We start from the raw sequence: 19,225 nt of genomic DNA on the forward strand, positions 1-19,225 counted from the left end.
AACAGTAAAATGCCCACAGGCAAGGAATCAGTTATGAAAATACATTTTGAGGTCTTTTTTCTTGGCTTCGTTTATGCACATTTTTGCTTGCCTTTCTTTTTTCATTTCCCACAGGCACATAATTTTACCAAATGAATAGCTTTGGTCTGGAATCCTCAACTTTATTCATTTCACTTTCCAGTGGAAACAATGCCACTTTACCTCCCCCACTTGCAAAGATTTGTGTCTGGTTCCAGCTCTGTGCTGAATTTCTTGTTGTAACATGAACTGTGACATACCTTAAAACTGCAATCCCCTTAAAAAGCTTTCTCTGCTAAGTTTGTCTTATTAGGCAGTGTTAGCTAACAAGAACAATACATTTGCTTTTACTTTTTCTTGAACAAACGAATGCTTTCATTACAAATTGTCAGATAACTAGTGATGAGCGAATCTGTCCCTTTTTGATTCGCCAAAAAATTTGCAAACCGTTGAAAACATTTCTGAAACAGAGAAATATTTCTGAAATGCAAAGAAAAAAATTTTAGCGCATATTCCGCACTACTTTTTTTTGTTGAACACCAAATTTTTCAGCGCAAAACTTTCGCACCCATTTTGAGTTTCGCAAAATGGTGAAACACAGAAATTTGCCGCAAATCCATGCCAGGTGATAAGTTTTGAAACATGTTATAGCATACTGGCCAACAAGGTTTAATAATCGCATGAGATAGTGGGTAACTGAAGGAAATAAGGATCCCTTAACAAGATTATACAGGTATTGGTCTGGAGGTTGAAGTTTTCAGGACGTGAGATTTTTTTGTAATTTGGAGCTTCAAAGTTCAGGTTTATGGTTCATGGGCTGGTTTCCTATGCGGATTAGCTGACCTCTGCTACCTGATTGTGTGTGCACTGTTAGGCATGGGATTAGACTGTCAGTGCATGCACAGGATGGATGTTGGTGAACATATGCATACTTTAGTGTCACAATAAGCTATGTTTGTGCACTGATGGGCTAATCCTGTGTCTGTCAGTGCACACACATTCAGGTAGTGGAGGGCAATGGATTTTATTTTCTGATGGTTACTTTGATGTGAGTTAATGATGCTTTTTGTACTTAGATCATGCATCAAAATATATGGCCCAGCTCCGGACTATAGTTAAAACCACTCAACACTAAAATATCTTGTAAATGCTTGCACGTGCATAATTAAACCTGATTGTTTTCAATTGGATTGCACATTAAGTCCTTATGTTTATTTAGGTTGTCAATGGTGTGTGTACTTTTAAATGCTGCATATTTAATGAAATTGTGCTGTGTATATTACTTAGTATAATTACTATTTTATGACATTTTTAGAGACTTAACATTATTATTATAGTGGTAAAGCAAGAAAGATTTTATATAGTAGCAACTGTAGTCTCATTGTTTAGTGAAGACAAAGTTTAATTTAGAACAGTCTGCGCAGTCTAGCCTAATTAAAAGCTCTTTCTGGTGACCTTCATTTAACTTTAATCCCAGCTCCCAAGCATTCTGGATATAAGGACTGTGATAAATACAAGCAGTAAGAACACTGTTTGGTGTATTTTACACCATTATTAAAGGTGGGAAACATGTAACACCAGGGAAAATGCCTGGTTTAGCAGCAGCTAATACTGTATTCATGCAAGCGAATTAGGAAAAGCTGGATAGGTGAGTCCTGGAGTAAATGGAGGGTTAATAGGATAGGTCCTCCATTCCATACTCCAGTAAGTAGCTGCCTGATTAGCTGCAGGTGAGCAGCATGTAAAAGACCTGTGGGATTACACAGTATGAGAGGTGATCGGTGATTAAGGTTGGGGACTCGGAGGGGTTCATGCTCAGAGCGGGGCACAGAGCAGGAAGGCTGCCTGCCTGTGTGAGGAAATCCCAGAGGAGCTTGGGGTGCCACCTACCACTGCAAGGAGCAGAGGGAGTGGTACCAAGAGAAGAGTCACCCAGAAAAGTGCCAGGAGTCACTGAGAAAGGTCTCTCAGAGCAGGACACAGGGCAGGAAGGTTGCCTGCCTGTGTTAGGAACTCCCAGATGGGCTGGGGGTGCCACCTGCCACTGCAAGGAGCAGAAAGAGTGGTAACCAATTGAGGAGGGCCAGGAGTTCTCAGAGCAGGGCACAAGGCAGGAAGGTTGCCTGACTGTGTAAAGAACTCCCAGAGGGGCTGCCTGTCACTGCAAGGAACAGAGGGAGTCATGACCACGTGTTTGAGTGCCAGAACATTGAGGCTTGGTGAGAAGCCAAAATGTGCCAGAAGCTGGTGAGCTGGTATCCCAGGAGGGGAGAGACAGCAGGGCTGAGTGAGTAGTTCACGGGTGTGAGTGTCACCGTGGATGAGTGAAAGCCATTGGGGGTGGTGAGAAGCTGGGGAAAAGGTTCCAGTGTGAAAGTTACTCTGCAATGTGAGAGCCCTGAAGCAGGGACAAATCATAACCCTGTTTGACGAACTGTTTATGTACTGACGGTTATGTTTATGTTGGGAGGAGTTTACCCCAAATAAACTTATGTTTTTGAGGAAAAATGTGTCACATGTGATGTCTCTGTCTCTTATGCTCCTGATCCTCTGCATACCTGGCTACCATAGCTAATTCAGAATGTCACAGGACCCATACCCAGTACCTGTGGCCCTAAAATGATTAAATACCTGAAAGTTTTCTTGAAATGAAGCTATTCAACCATTTTATATGTAAGCAGCAATTTTTTTTGTCCTCCACCTTCTTTAGGGAAATTGTAATGTAAAATAATTATATGTAATAAAAACTTGACACCCATGGACCTAGATTCCTCTACTACCCTGGAGAACAACCCATCATTCCCTACTGATATTGTTGCTGGTTTACACCACTGAATGGAGGTTACAGATTTAAAAATGGATTTTTGGTCACATTGCAGAAACAAATTGTCTTAATCTTTTTCTCCCCATATACCATTTAAATTGAGGAGCAAGGACTCAGAGAGGTGTGATTAGTCAGTGCTGCTGCTCAGCAATGAATACTACCAGCCGATAGATCAAAATGGGGTTTAGTTACTTAAAGTGGTCATTTTGATGAATTGACACAGGTATAAGGTCTGATGTGTCTGTTTGCAACTTTCCTAACAGTGAAGAAAATTTTGATTAACGGGGAAAATATCAAACCCTTTAAGATTCCCCAATTCAGTATTTCATAAATCAGCCTTATAGTACCTCTTAATTTGTATATGCTATATGTCATGTTTTCTGGGGACTTGGTAGCTACAATACTCATTAATATTAACCTGTGTGGTCAGCTTAACAGGGTTGGCCTGGTCACTTCCCCATCTCCTATCAACCCACCCCCCTTGCACCTCATCTCAAACAACTGTCAAATAAAAGTTGAATAGGCGAGGGCCTAAATAGAAAGATAAGTAATCAAGCTTTTGGTTCCAGACCATTCATTTCCTATCTGTGACTTTTTAAAGGGGGGGGGGTCACTGACCCAGTGACCACCTTTGAAATCTACAGATAGAAAATTAAGTCATATATTTAAAAAACTTTTAAAAATACCACTTAAAAGATGGAATAGGACATTCTATATCATACTTATTGTTGACTACCCTTTTAATTTATTCAATAATATAATGCATATGTTTTCTGCATGTTTTTTTCTATTAAGAAGGGTATTGTGCAGTTCTGCTTTGGCTATTATTTTTAATGTATATATATCTATAAACAGAGGTTGTAACTCATTCCATGCCCAAGTGGAGCTTATAATCTAAGGTCCCTATTGGAGTGAAACCCTACAGACAAAGGGATGACACACAAACTATTACAGACAATTCCCTAGCTGGAATTAAATCTAGGATGTTATAAGGTTACAGTTAGCCATTACACCATTGCATAAGCAGTTTGACCTCTGTTTATCTTTATCTATACTATTGAATTCTACAGCTGTTATCCGATATGTAACTAGAGCCTTTTTGCCCTATTCAACTGGAATGGCTGCAGGCAGAGTTGGACTGGCCCACAAGGATACCAGGAAAACTCATGGTGGGCCCAGGTGTCAGTGGGCCCTCCTGCTCCTGACCGTTTGGCCTGTTTCATGCTTATTACCCATTTCTGAATGGAAACAAAGAGGAGAAATAGATGCTAGCATGTAAATAAAAGAGACTTGGAGAATAAAGTGGTTTTAGTGAGGAAAGGAGGAAAATTAATTTGGAGAGTGGGCCCATGGTCTAAGGTTTTCTGGTGGGCCCCTGGGGTCCCAGTCTGACACTGGCTGCAGGCATCCTCACCATCTTCTCTAGAAGGAAATATTGACCTTTGCTCTCTATTAATATTCCTTTCTATTAAGTTTTTATGTTAACAGTTAACATAAAAACTGTAATTTAATTATAGAGAATAAAATTCACTGGAATTGCTGACAACTTCCCAATCACTGTTCATGGTGAATCCTGGGGATCTGCATGTTTGCCATTCTTGTGGAGACAAGTTTCTTGCATTATTTTGTTCTCTGGTATTTATCAATTGTCACTTTAATTTTCTTAAGCATGAAGGCATCTGAAAGAATGTTTGTAGAATAAAGCAAGTGTTAGGGTTAGTGGAGTGACAGAAACATTGTCAATCAAAAAATGATATGCCCATATGCCTGATTTCTGAGTATTAAGATAACCTGCCAGTGAATACGCAGCCATAGGTGCAGCACTAGTGTGAATAATAAGCTAGTAATTGTAGATCAGTATTCCCTGTCTTGCTGATGGCAGACCTCTTTTATTCTCAATAATGCTGCATGGATTATTGATAGAGGATGTAAGATATACCTTTGTGTACTTACTCACTGACAGGATTTCACAAGCCTTCCGGGTGTGAAGCATCAAGTACAAAACTTATGAAGTTGTATGAAAAATATTATAAAAGGCAGTAGTAAAAGTGCAGTAGTACAAAAAGATTTTACAAAAAGCACATACAGTAAAATAATTAGAAACTGTTTTAAAATAAAATGGAAAAAAACATAGCCCTATACTGACCAATACAGAATACTTCTAGTCCTGAAGGCAAGGGGAAACCAACAGGAATGAACTACCAATTGAAACTGGCCCTCCAAAGTAAATCCAACTATGTTTACATTTTTAAAAAATATGCATGCTTCCATTTTTTAATGCAATTTATGTATATTCCCTTAAGGGTAGAATTTATGTGTCAGATTTATGTGCGAAAATTGTAAAATGGGCCTTTATTACCTGATATTGTTACAATATACTGTGTTACCCTTTATCCATATCAGTGGGGTTTTGGAGAACTGATACTACTTCTTAACATTCATGGGCCTGTCTGTTCATAAATAAGGCCTGAGGCAATTAGTTGTCAACTTGTGGTTCAAGTGAGAACTAACAACTTCTAAATTTGAGTTAAGTACAGAGACAAGATTCTCTTTTACTCTTCTTTCAGTATTGCTGTATGTAATTTGTTCTTCTCCATCCTTGTGTACAGCATTGTGCAAGATGCTAAAACAGTAATAGCTATAATACTACTGCCAAGGTACATACAGTAGTCTATGAATGGTCTTGTCAAAATGATTGTTTAATAAAAATTCATTTGATTTGATTTAACCAGTCTTTAAAGATTTGAAACTGCTCAAATTGTTGATCTTTATTTTAATAAATATTAATTATCATGTATTTTATATTACAGAAAAAGTATAGTCATTGGCTCTTCCATATTACATTACTGAATAAGGCATTGTTATTCTCACTGTTTGATTGTATGAATAGGACCTGGTGTTTTCCTGAAACAGGGTGTTTCTGTAATTTGGAGGTCTCTACCCAAAGGCTACTAAAATGCAAATGTTAAAAAACTAAAGCGCAAAGTACTGGCTAATTATTAAAGAGAAAAAGCAAATCCATAAAGACAGAATCATTTCTTGGATAAACAGGAAGCTATGGGAAGTAGCAATACTATATTTTAGACATTTCTGAATAAGGGGTTTCCAGATAATAGATCCCATATAAGTATAGGCTTTTACATTATTATTCATTACATATTAACCTATAAATGTAAAGGCATGTTAATTTAAAAAAAATCTTAATAATTGTGCCTCAATTTCCAATTTAAAGGTGCAGCTTACACCTATAAATACCCTTTCTCAGCATGAGCACAATAAATATGACTTGTGTTGAAGAACTATTCTGCCTATTCTTAAATTACATGAATTACCTGATTTAAAAATCATGTAAGCTTTTAATACACCGGCAGAGAAAACCAATGTACAAATGCAATGTTGTACATTGACCTTCTAAAGTCCGTATCTCATCATGTTATTTATAACTCCTTGTGGGGATTTTCAGCTACCCCCACTGCACCCCCATACGTTGACCAATCAATGTCCAGTATTCTTGTTAATATCAGTTCATCTTCTGTGACGCATATTTTGGAACATTCGATAACGGTGGTCTGGACTTTATGAGACAACATGTGACATCTGGGGTGCTTCGATAGCATGAGGTGATGATGAATTACTCAGCATGACCTCAAATTATTTGTGAAACAAGTAGTGCATCTGTAAAAATAACTGGTCTTTGTTTAAAAATACTTGCATTCAGATGTATCAATTTCTTTTCACATATTTTATGAAATTAATATAATATCTGTTTTGAGAAAGAGATGATTCATTGGCTATTTGGAAATGACCCCTATGAATACAAACTATGTTTCAAAATTGGACATATGATTCAATACATGGGTGTTTCCAAGGGTATGCTTTATAATGATATGCTTGCCACATCTAAATAAAGATAATTATATATGTAAGTGATTGGCCATATACTTTTGAAGGTTAGAAGAGTCAGTTCAATTATCAGGTTGGTGTTTGTATTGCTTAGTGTCATGAGTCTCCAATATATCATATAAGATGATCTGAAAAGGTGGTGTAATACCATAAAACTGTTAAAGTGTTTAAGTCCCTATCACATTTGCACACACTATGGTCAATTTTATCAGGAGCTGATTAACCTGTCTGTATATTTTTAGAGTATGGAAGAAAACTGGAGTACTCAGAGAAATCTCAAGGGATGGATATTAGGGATGCACCACATCCTGGATTTAATTCAGTATGCAGTATAGTACAAGCCTTTTCAGCAGGATCTAGCTGAATCCAATTATCTGGCCCAAGCAAATCTGAACCCTTAAAATCATGTGACTTTAAGCCACATGATCCCCCACATTCCCTATCATAATTTGCATATGCATATGCAAATTAAGGTTTTGATTTGGTTCAGGGTTCAGCTGAATCCTTTGTGAAAGATTCATAATTCACCCAAATCCCCAAAAAAGAGGATGTGGTGCATGCCTAAAAAATATACAAAAATATACAAACAATTTAGCTCTGGCTAAAATCAAAAGACCCCATGCTGCAAACAGCCTCTTACCTACTTGTTACCGCACATTACCTACTCCATACCACAGAGGAGCAGTTTTATTGCAAGCAACAAACATACTGCTAGGCAGAATATATATATACAGCCCCTTTAAGCAAAGGATTAAAGTATTTGTTAAGAATGTCATGTTAATATTAGATGTTCAAATTGTGACTTTTGGATGATCCCACAGTTGCCTCAAGTAAGTTATTTCATTCTGGAATCATGCCAGATTTCTGTTCTTATCATAAGCATTTTCTTCATGTACAGTATAGCAGGTACAGATTTGTGTAATTCCTGTGTTCCATGACTGCAAAAGGTCTAATAAACATTATTGTAAAACTAATATTTTATGTTTTTAGAAAAAAGACGTGGTGTCCTCTACCTCACAGTTATATAGGTTTATATTGCTAGGAAGATGTTCTTAATGAATAGTAATAGTGAATAGTAATAGTTTTATGAGCAGCAGCCTGATATCATAACATTACCATCCAATGGAAATCTATGAATGCCAGGGGAACAGTAACTCTAAAAATGTCACTCTGTCGGTATCTAGATTCCATCTTCATAAATGTTTAAAATGTATTTATGTTTTTATTTAGGGTCAGTTTAAGCCCCACAAATGATAGTGATAGAAATGATATACCTTGGCTCTTCCTACCAGAGCAGATTTGCAGTAATCCTATAGACTATGGGGCACATTTACTCATCCACGAATCCGAATCACGAATGGAATGGGAAAAAATTGTATTGGAAACGAAAATTTCGGAAGATCGCATATATCACGAAAATGCTTACGAAAAAATTGTATTAGTCACGATTATATCGTATTGGTGATCCGAAAGTCCCGAAATTTTCGTACCGAACAATTGTAAACAGCGGTAAAACCTTTCCGATTTTTTCGTGCAAACGTCCGAAAAAGTCGATGCGCCGTACGAAAAAGTCGTGCGCCATACGAAAAAGTCGTGCGGACGCCCGAAAAAATCGGCGAAAATACACTCGGAGCGTTCGTGCTTTTGTAAATGTGCCCCTATTACTAGCCATGTGCCCAATCATCATACTCATAGTTGCTTGAAATTCAGAGGAAAAAACAGGTTGAGAATGCACACCAAAAAATCATTTTTACTTAAAAGCACCAGATAAAAGAGGCACCATCTACCATATTTCTAATTAGATGTTATGGTCTACTTAAGGTGCAACTAACCTGGAAACATTTTCCTCAAGACATCCATAATCATTTATGACCATGACTTTAAATGAAAGTACTAATGATTTAATTCTCTTGGATCTTCTCCACCCTCACTTGCTTCCTTTGTGCTCTTCCTACACACCTGAGGGTAGAAGCCTGCTTTATTTGTGGAGAGCGCTGAAAAGCTTAATGAAAGGGCAGAGGCACTGTGGCGCTAAGTGGCATGCAAATTCCCTCCACACACAAAAGGGTTAACTTACCCTATCCCTTCCCGCACATAGCAGCCTATAGCAAGGGGCCGCCTGTGCTTCCTCGCCAACCGCTCCTCTTCCGCCTGGCATCTCCTGCACAGCACTCCCTCTGCTCTGCTTCTGTGACCAGACCTACATCTCCCTCCCACCCTGTTCTGGATTCATCTTGGCAATACCTGTTAAAAAAAATAAATTGATTAGGCCATTCTTTCTTTATATTTGTTGTAAACAGTTGTCACAGCAAATTGTGGGTAATAGTCCTTGGCCAATCAATTTCTGGTGTTATATGATGTCTGATACATGCGCACTGCGTTAGCAGTGGGCGGCATTTGGTTATGAAACAGCTATAAGTTCGTTAAGATGAGAAGTTTTGGTACATGTGAAAACAGATAGCAAGGACTAATGATGAGGTATTTTCTAATAAAGCTGTGGCCGACCTGCAACCAACTTATCTGCATCTTTGTGTTCGTTCTAGAAGCTTAGTACAGTGATTTAAGTTGTACCAGGGAGGGAATAAGTCTCCACAGTCTTGCCACTGTTCAGATACTTATCTTTGTCTCAGGCAAGAGGAGGAGAAGTCAATGGTCATACAGAGCAGACTGGTGGAAACACAGTTTATTTTGTTTATGACTACTTTATAATGAAAAGCACAAAATCAATTCTGCAAAGTCTCAGATAACAATTACCCAAACCCACGTCTTTTAGCAATATGTTTTGTGGTTTCTTAAAAATCTGTATAGATGGAAGGCATGCAAAACATTTAAAAAGAGAATTTGTCTTTTAAATGACAAACCTCGCAGTAAGGAGTTAATGCAAAAATGTAATTTTAAGATACAGGGTCAGCATTTTTTCTTCTTTCCATCCACATAGAACATTGATTGGTCACATGTGGAGGAAAATTCTACTGTGAAATCAGGTTTTTATGAGGGATTCTTGGAAAAAAGTCAAAAGACATGAATAATGCAATGCAGACTGGGTGTGATCTCAAAAACTAAAGTACTGAAAACCACTGCCAATTAGAAGGCGAATGGCTATGCAATGCCCCCTTGTGGAATTTATACAAATTACATGAGTCTGTTTCAGATGTGTATTTACAATAACATAGTAACATAGTAAATTAGCTTGAAAAAAGACATACGTCCATCAAGTTCCACCATAATGCCTATTTATAACCTGCTTAACTGCTAGCTGATCCAGAGGAAGGCAAAAAAACCCCATCTCTAATTTGCCACAGAAGGGAAAAAAATCCCTCCTGACTCCAAGATGGCAATCGGACCAGTCCCTGGATCAACTTGTACTAAGAGCTATCTCCCATAACCCTGTATTCCCTCACTTGTACTAAGAGCTATCTCCCATAACCCTGTATTCCCTCACTTGCTAAGAATCCATCCAGCCCCTTCTTAAAGCTATATAATGTATCAGCCAGTACAACTGATTCGGGGAGGGAATTCCACAACTTCACAGCTTTCACAGTAAAAATTCCTTTCCGAATATTTAAATGGAACCTCCCTTCTTCTAAATGGAGTGGGTGCCCTCGTATAAGTTGGAAGGACCTACTGGTAAATAAAGCATCAGAGAGGTTATTATATGATCCCCTTATATATTTATACATAGCTATCATGTCACCTCTTAAGCGCCTCTTCTCCAGTGTAAACAGACCCAACTTGGCCAGTCTTTCTTCATAACTGAGACTTTCCATACCCTTTACCAGCTTAGTTGCCCTTCTCTGGACCCTCTCTAATTCAATAATGTCCCGTTTGAGCACGGGAGACCAAAACTGAACAGCATATTCTAGATGGGGCCTTACCAGTGTTCTGTAAAGGGAAAGAATAACCCCCTCCTCCCGTGAATCTATACCCCTTTTAATATGGCTAAAAACCTTGTTTGCCCTTGCAGCTGCTGCCTGGCATTGCTTGCTACAGCCAAGTTTATTATCCACAAGGATTCCAAGGTCCTTCTCCATTATGGATTTGCCTAGTGCATAGTATAGTATAAGTGGCTTGCATATTCTTACATCCCAGATGCATGACCTTACATTTATTCACATTAAATCTCATCTGCCACTTAGCCGCCAAGATTGCCAGTTTGTCAAGATCCTGCTGCAGGGATGCCACATCCTGGATGGAATTGACTGGTCTGCAGAGATTTGTGTCATCTGCAAACACTGATACATTACTTATAATACCCACCCAAGTCATGCTGATTACTGATCATAATGGCATTCTCCAGTACATCATTTTGTATGTGATCCCTTAACAAGCCTTCAAATAACTTGCCCACCACGGATGTCAAACTTACAGGCCTATAATTGCCAGGCTGAGATTTTACTCCCTTTTTAAATATAGGAATGACATTCGCCTTCTTCCAATCCGTAGGTACCATACCTGATGAAAGGGAGTCTGAGAATATCAGAAACAGAGGCCACTGTAAAACTGACCCTAGCTCTCTCAGTACCCGAGGGTGTATTCCATCTGGCCCTGGTGCCTTGTTCACATTAATGTTGTGTAACCCTTTAAGCACCATATCCTGTGTCAACCACTGATTAGTTGGAGCTGAGGCAACAGTGCAGCTATTGGGTGGGTCTTGACACTCTGGCTCCTCTACTGTATGTATGTATACTCATGTTTTTAAAAACATCCTGCAGGATATAAATATACTAAAAACTAAAACATCCTAAACTCTTAACAATGATAAGATCAAATAAAACAGTAGTTTCACCTATCATATTGCTTGATGGCAGCAATAAAAAAAGATGCTTCAGAGGATCATACTGAAGCTATATGAGAAGAATTATTTATAAGGCCATAACACCCTGTAATTTATATCCTAATATACTAATATTTCTGATGCAAGAAGTTGCAGTTTAGAAACTGCAAGAAACCAACAATACTTGATAAAGCTTAAAAAGTTCACCATCCCAAAACGTATAATTCTTCAATTGCACATTAATGATTCTATTCCTTTTTTTAAAAAAAAATATATTCATTTTTTTTCTCCTATCAAGTTTCCCAATACTAGCTTTTTAAAGGGTGGAAAATTGTTTTCACCACTGGAGGTGGGGGCTAATTGTGGAAGGGAGTGCTCCAGTCCAGGTGGCCATAATGAAACATGAGCCTGCAAATGAGAAGAGGCTGCCCATTTATCAACATTCTGATATAAGTGGTTTTAGTGGTTCTTAAAACCACAAAAAAACTAATTTGCACTAAAACCATGAATACCAAGTTATTTATCAAAACAGCCTAATAAAAAAAAGCATGTAAAAAAAAAATGAAAAAAACCCCCAAAAAACAGCAAAGAGAATCTGTATAGGAAAATAGGAAAACCTTTAAAATTCTTGTTTTTGTTACAGTTATTGTACGAATGAAAGCATCAAAACCGCCAAAAACCTCTAAAAGCATAAAGCAAACATGTTTTAACTGGAAAAGTTTTATATTAGTGTTTTTATTGGTTTGTAAGTATAATAAATGTTTGGTCATTTAAAGTAATCAGTATAATCCACAATTGTTAGTGCTGAAAAATACAATTTGTAAATCTGACCCTTAGAGGCAGATTTAGTAACCCACGAACGGACCGAAAGCGTCCAAATGAGTTTTTTTTCGTAATGATCGGTATTTTGCGCGAATTGTGGCGAATTTTTCGTCGCCGTCGCGTTGCTCAATACGAAAAAGTTGCAACAATTCGCAAAAGTCGTAACGGCTACGAAAAAGTTGCGACAATTCGTGAAAAAGTCGTGACGGCGACGAAAAAAACTCAAAAAATACGAAAAAGTCGCAAAATGTTCATTTCCAATCCAATTTTTTCCCATTCGGGATTCGGATTCGTGGATTAGTAAATCTGCCCCATAGTGTCCCAACTTGCTCATTATGCGCATGCATGTGATGTCACACACATGTGCATAATGAGCCGGCTGGGTGGCTCTCTCATTAAGTGCAAGCATGTCATGAAACATGACTGCCTGAGACCGTTCCCCCTCCCAGTGTGGGCACCATAATACTACCTACCAACAATTTTTCACCAAATAATATTATTTATAAACTTGCATCTCCAGTGGGAGAAACAGTTTTCCCCCAGTAGGTTTTCATTATGATAGGTTGTTGACTTTTTAATCTGTCACAGTTTAATACATTTATTTATACATTGCATTTTCGGTCTCTTTACTTGGTACATTATTTGCTGGCACCTTTCTGAGGTTGTTGAAAAATGTATCAATGCATCAGTTAATAAAGCTGACAATCCGGCTTTAACAATTTATAATTGTCATTTTTAAATGCAAGTTATAGATAAGATAAAAAGAATAGAATATATAAGGTAATTAACAAAAAAAACATTATTTGTAGTTTATAATTTGAACATTATATATTTGTAAAGGTTAACTGCCCTTTTAATTTTATCCTTCTTCTCCTAATATATAAAGATGCCATGTCAACTCTTAAGCTCTCTTCCAGTTTTACAACCACTTGCTTTCAAAGTGCATTACTGGTTTGTAGTCTATCTGCACAGCTGCAGGTCCCTGCTAAAAGTCTATAATTAGGAAGAACAATATCTTGAGGTATATTATTGCATCACATAATTATAGCTCATATTCTTCTAGCTGCTATGCTGTTCTGATGTGATTGAGGCTCTAACTGTGCCTTATGGAATTTATTTATAGACTTTTCAAACATGGGCAGTACATAATTGATAAACAATTTGACTGATTCTCTGGTACCAACAAGAGGTAAATGACCCTTAGAACTCAGATTCATTTCTACTGCTTAAAAGCCTAGCCGTGAATAATGGGAAATATAGTTTGTCTGCACATGTAACAGGTAAGAATCAAGGCCCTGCATTACTGCAACTAAAAACATAGAAGCAACTTCTAATATGGTAGAAGTTCTTACTGCAGTTGCTAGCTACCAAGTTCTAAACACCTCATAATGAGACATTTAGTCCACAGACTACAGGAGTGTGGCTAGGGTTGCCATTCGGTTTTTACCCAGACAGCCTGGTTTTACTAATTTGGAAAACCAGGCAGAACTTTCCTAGATGACACTGCAATTGGTCAATATTAGCCCACTATATTTTTTGACTAACTTTCTACATGCATCTGGAATTTGTATTGGCTCAAACTTCGCTCATAAAGTTCCTTCCTTGACTTGCATCAGTTACTAAGGGAGAAATTACTGTAGCTCCATTACAGCTTTTTTTATTTTTAGTACCGGTAGCGTCACCTGCTTAGTGCCTGTACCATTGGGATTCCATGTACATAATGTGACAGTATGTCTGGTGAAGATACCTTAAACTTCACCACCAGAAAACATGACCTAGGAAGTCTTAGCCTTCTCTAATTAGTGTCAAAAAATATTGAGAACCTCATCTCATAGTGACTGATTTTGTATTACATCATACAATGCAGCATAGACTTCAGAAGAATCAGTTATGTTATACTCAAGACATCTATCAGTGGCCTTGTAGAAACACTTTCCTCCTTGCATAGGTAATTACAGTACGTGAAGGTTTTTTCCTTTTGCACTTTTGTATGAAAATTGAAAGAGGAACAGAATAGTGGAAATGTTTTCTGCTTTTGAACACACATGACATAGGATGCTCATTTCCTAGGGATGAAATGTTTTTACTACACCCTTGAATATGTAAGGTTATCCTGAATATAGAAAGTACTCATTTATTCATTATAATAACATAAAACAAAATAAAAATAATAAAAAACAACATTTATACCAGATTTGTCAGAAAGTTACAAGATAAATTCTGGACCAAAAGCGACTCCAGAAACCAGTGAGGGCACGGGAAATGAAATTTTATAGACTTGACCGACAATTTTGTGGCCAAACACGGCAATTTGCCGCAAATTCATGCCTGCTGAATTATTTCACTCATCACTAGTTATTTTGACTTTACGTTATTACTATGCAAGTGATCACATATGTGACAGCTATAGATAGAAGGAACATTTTCTAGGTATTTTGTTCAGATGGCTCACCATGTTCAGCCATTTAAAGATATCATTATTATATCACTGATGTGATCCACACATTCTCTGCCTTCTTGTTGTCTTAACCTTAGACTGAAGTCACATGGGTGCTTTTAAGCCTTCATATTTTAGCTGATTAATTTCAACAACTGCCTTTCTCTTAAATGAAAAACATCAAGAAGGGAAGTAGTGCTGTGTGATTTTTGGCTCAAAAAATGTTATTTTGGGGCCAAAAATTTGCTCACACCTGTGCTTAACACCTGTGCTTCCAAAGACTTCCAATTCATACTTTTTGGCAGTTTGACATTAACCTGCAATTCTGATATTTTATTGAAATTTCTTTGTCTTAACCTTTAAACATACAATAAAAATATTCAGCGATCTCTGCTTTTTTAAGTCAGCTTTGTATCTGTCCTGTTTTTACAAGAATAGCTTATGAAAAAGCAAAAAAAATATTCACTTGTGTTCAGTATGCAATGCATATTAAAAGAATGAATGAAATCATGTAAAAATGCTTCATAACCTTGGTAATTCCAGTTAGAAAGTTATTTTAGAAAGTTATTTTAGAAAGTTCTTTTAGTTAGAAAGTTCTTAGAAAGCTTAGTTAGAAAGTTCTTAGAAAGCTCAGTTAGAAAGTTCTTGATGAGAAAAGTTGAATACATTTCAAAATTCTAGAAACTGACTAAATGCTGTTGCTCAAAGGAAGGTGAATGTGAATGGTGCTTTTAGTTAGTGTGTCAAATGTTAGATTGCTATGGACATAAACATTACCAACTTACTAGGACATATTATATAAAATATTAGTAATGATAAGTTCTTAGCAAGATTATATTATGAAATGTCTGTTGAAAATGCTCTGTGATTATGTGGATGGTATATAATGTTATGACAGTATATATTATGGGGCAGATTTACTAAGACAGGAACGCTCGGAGCATTCATTCGAAAGCTCCGAGCGTATTTAAGGTGAATTTTTCGGTGATTAAGTGACTTTTTCGACGCCCGCACGACTTTTTCGTACGCTTGTGCAACTTTTTCGTATGCTTGCACGAAAAATCGGAAAGGTTTTCCCGCTGATTACAATTGTTCAGTACGAAAATTTTGTGACTTTCGGATCGCCAATACGATATTATCGTGACTAATACGTTTTTTTCGTAAGCATTTTCGTGATATTTGTGATCTTCAGAAGTTTTCGCATCCAATCTGAATTTATCCCATTCGGGATTCGAACTCGTGATTCCATGAATCTGCCCCTATGACTTTGCTTAAGACAAATAATGTGAATTCAGTTAAACCTATAGTTTTCATATTACTGAGTACAGACTGGAAGATACAAATCATATGCTAGGCATCTGGGAAGAAATCTAATTTTTTTCAAACAATGCATAATATGATAGGTCATGCTCAGAAGGGGGAAGTAAATTGAATTCCATCTGGAGTGAATTCTTTAACTGTAAAATCTGTTTTCTAACAAGAGTTAAGCTTGGTTAGGTTTTTCAAAATATTTACTTTTGAGACCAGATGTTCATTTAAGGCGTATGTTCCTTTGGCAAGAATTATTTTCCCAAGAAAAACACATTGGAGCTTTAAATCTGTGAAAATCCATTGGCAAATTTTAAAACAAAAGCTTATGCATCAGTTCTATGCAGTGTTCTGCAGTGTTCTAATCAGTGATATTATAATTGTCGATATTATTTAGCAAAATAAGATTTTTTTATGTCATTTATGTCACTATTTTATAAGAGATATGATGCAGGTTTTTATTTGTTGGCTATTTCTGGTTGGCTTTGGTCCCCCAGCTTTAGGCAGTATTCTAGGGATCACCCTGTCCATCCTCTATCCTTTCCTAGGATCCAGTTGAGATAAGCAATCTCTGCAACTGAAAGAAGTATATTTCTTTTCGATTTTCTTTGCCATTGGTTCAATGGCAAAAATTTGGAATTTTTGCGTATTGGAAGGGTTGCTTAGAATGACATTTTTTTTATTACAACTGGCATTCATTTTTTATAATTTGTAGTTTTTGAATTATTTAGCTTTTTATCTCCAGTTTGGAATTTTAGCAACTATATGGTTGCTAGGGTTCAAATTACCCTAGCAATCAGGAAGTGGTTTGAATGTAGATTGTAAGCTCTTTTGGGCAGGGCCCTCTTCACCTCTTGTATCGGTTATTGATTGCTTTATATGTTACTCTGTATGTCCAATGTATGTAACCCACTTATTGTACAGCGCTGCGGAATATGTTGGCGCTTTATAAATAAATGTTAATAATGTAAAAAATGAGAAACTGTAATAAGAGTGGCGCTGAATAGAAAAATAAGTAATAAAAAGTAACAATAACAAATAAGTTGTAGCTTTAAAGCAATATTTTTTGTTTGCTGTCGGCGGCAGCAAACACCTTTTGAAATCTGGAAAGGGTTAGAAAAGGAAAGGCAAATAGTTCAAAATTGATAAAAGATAAAAAAAATAAAATGCAGACCAGTTGTAACATTGCTATATACCTGGCCATTCTATAACAACTAAAAGTTAGCTAAAGGTGCACCACCCCTTTAAGAGTAAACATAAACCACACACACACATATATAACATAAAGGGTTTGTAAAATAAGTTTTACTTTACTTAAGGTCCCAGTGAATATGCTGCATATGACATAAATGGGATAATCTGCCACAGTTCCAGTAAGATAAAGTAATATATCATTAGATGGGTTAGTTGTGTGAAGCCAACCTTTTGGTTTCTATACCTGGGTAGACTTTGTACCTTTAAGCGTCTAAATGTTGGAAAAGGAGCAGATGTATAGACAGAGTCTGTGTGATGTTTTTATTGTTATTACCCCATATTCAAATATATTGTTTAGCATCCACATCACTTATGCCCCAGTGGAGCCCCTGTGACATTCACACAACACGCACAAATGCTCATGGGATCTTAAGTATCCAGCAGTATCAAAGAATACATGAGCAGTAGAATCAAAGAAAAAGGCAAGAAACTTTTTATTCTGAAAGCAACGTCTTCTACCAAAATTAATTTAAAATCTCATTTTTAACATTGATGAAAATACATTTAAATATCTACATGCAAATCAATCATATAATGATATCTATTCGTTTGATTCTGTTTCAGGTGAAGTTGATGACATTGCCTGTAAGCAAGATGATAAAATTTACATGAACCGAGATGTTTGGAAACCTTCCGCATGTCAAATTTGTGTATGTGACAATGGTGCAATCTTATGTGATGAAATTCAGTGCCCTGACATCTTAGACTGTGACAGTCCTGAGGTCCCTCCTGGAGAATGCTGTGCAGTGTGCAGAAGTACCTCCGGTGGTCGGCCAAATACCCATGGTAAGTACTTGCCACATTAATTCACTGGGGTGTTTGTGCATTTCGGATATTATTTTTTGAAAAAGCTTTACTTTTATTATACAATATAGAAAGCAAAAATGTCTTTTTTCCTAAAAAAAATATCATGCAAATTGACCAAATATTTTCAAGTTAAAAAATGTCTTAATTTTATGTGGTACCAATGTTAAACATGGTTTAGATAAATAGTTGTTTCTTTTAGGGCTCTGGCACACAGGGAGATTAGTCGCCCCTGTTCGCGAATTCGCGAAATCGCGCCGCCGCGTGTGCCATCCCAACGGCGACTTACATTGTCGCCGGTGGGATGGCAGGTGAAGACAACTCGGGGAGATTAGTCGCCCGCGAACAGGGAGATTTGTCGCGGGCGACTAATCTCCCCGTGTGCCAGAGCCCTTAATGGAAATTCCCAATGTATGCAGTATTCCCAATGTATTTCTTAGCACCACACTCAGATGTGACCAAACCACCAAACTGCTGTGTATGTTAGAGTAAGCCCTGCACTTTCTCAGGACAGCACAGCTTACACAGGGGAGGTTGGAAGCTTTCAATGTGAAATCATTTTAAGAGTTTGTGCACTCAGTAATGTTATTTCTTCTTATGTTTGCTTTTGCAGATCGAGGACCCAAGGTAAGTAAATCCTTAATAATAACCAAAACAACCTTGCACAATGAATTAAGTGCTTTAGTTTAACCTTACAGTAACATTTTAAAAAACATGGCTATATTTGCATTGCTCGTATACTGCTAATCTCACAATTCACATCTCACAGTTAAACTGCACAGCTAAACAGGAATTAGACATTTTGCACATACTAACCATTGCTCTTCCTTTAATTGTAAAAACCTTGAAGTGCTATCACTCTGTCGTTCAGTACTGGTCTATTTATGCTTTGCATCACCATTAAACAAAATAATACAACTTTCACATAATTATTTAGACATGGGTAGCTACATAAACTTAAGATACTTAAGGGTGTAGTTCACTAGACAGACTGTATCAAAGAACACTACAGCTATGCGACCTGTTATCCAGAATGCTCGGGACCTGGGGTTTTCCGGATAAGGGATCTTTCTGTAATTTT

At 37.1% G+C, this 19,225-nt stretch overlaps 1 protein-coding gene across 1 annotated transcript in view; it reads left to right on the forward strand.

Moving 5' to 3' along the window:
• Positions 1 to 19,225, forward strand: part of col5a2 (collagen, type V, alpha 2) — a 115,779-nt gene that overhangs the window by 36,606 nt on the left and 59,948 nt on the right. Inside the window, exons 2-3 of the mRNA XM_002931500.5 lie at positions 17,905 to 18,126; positions 18,758 to 18,771. Of these exons, the coding sequence (XP_002931546.2) occupies positions 17,905 to 18,126; positions 18,758 to 18,771 (236 nt within the window). The remainder of the gene's footprint in view (positions 1 to 17,904; positions 18,127 to 18,757; positions 18,772 to 19,225) is intronic.

This window comes from Xenopus tropicalis, chromosome 9 (genome assembly GCF_000004195.4).
Source record: "Xenopus tropicalis strain Nigerian chromosome 9, UCB_Xtro_10.0, whole genome shotgun sequence".
Lineage (NCBI taxonomy): Eukaryota > Metazoa > Chordata > Amphibia > Anura > Pipidae > Xenopus > Xenopus tropicalis.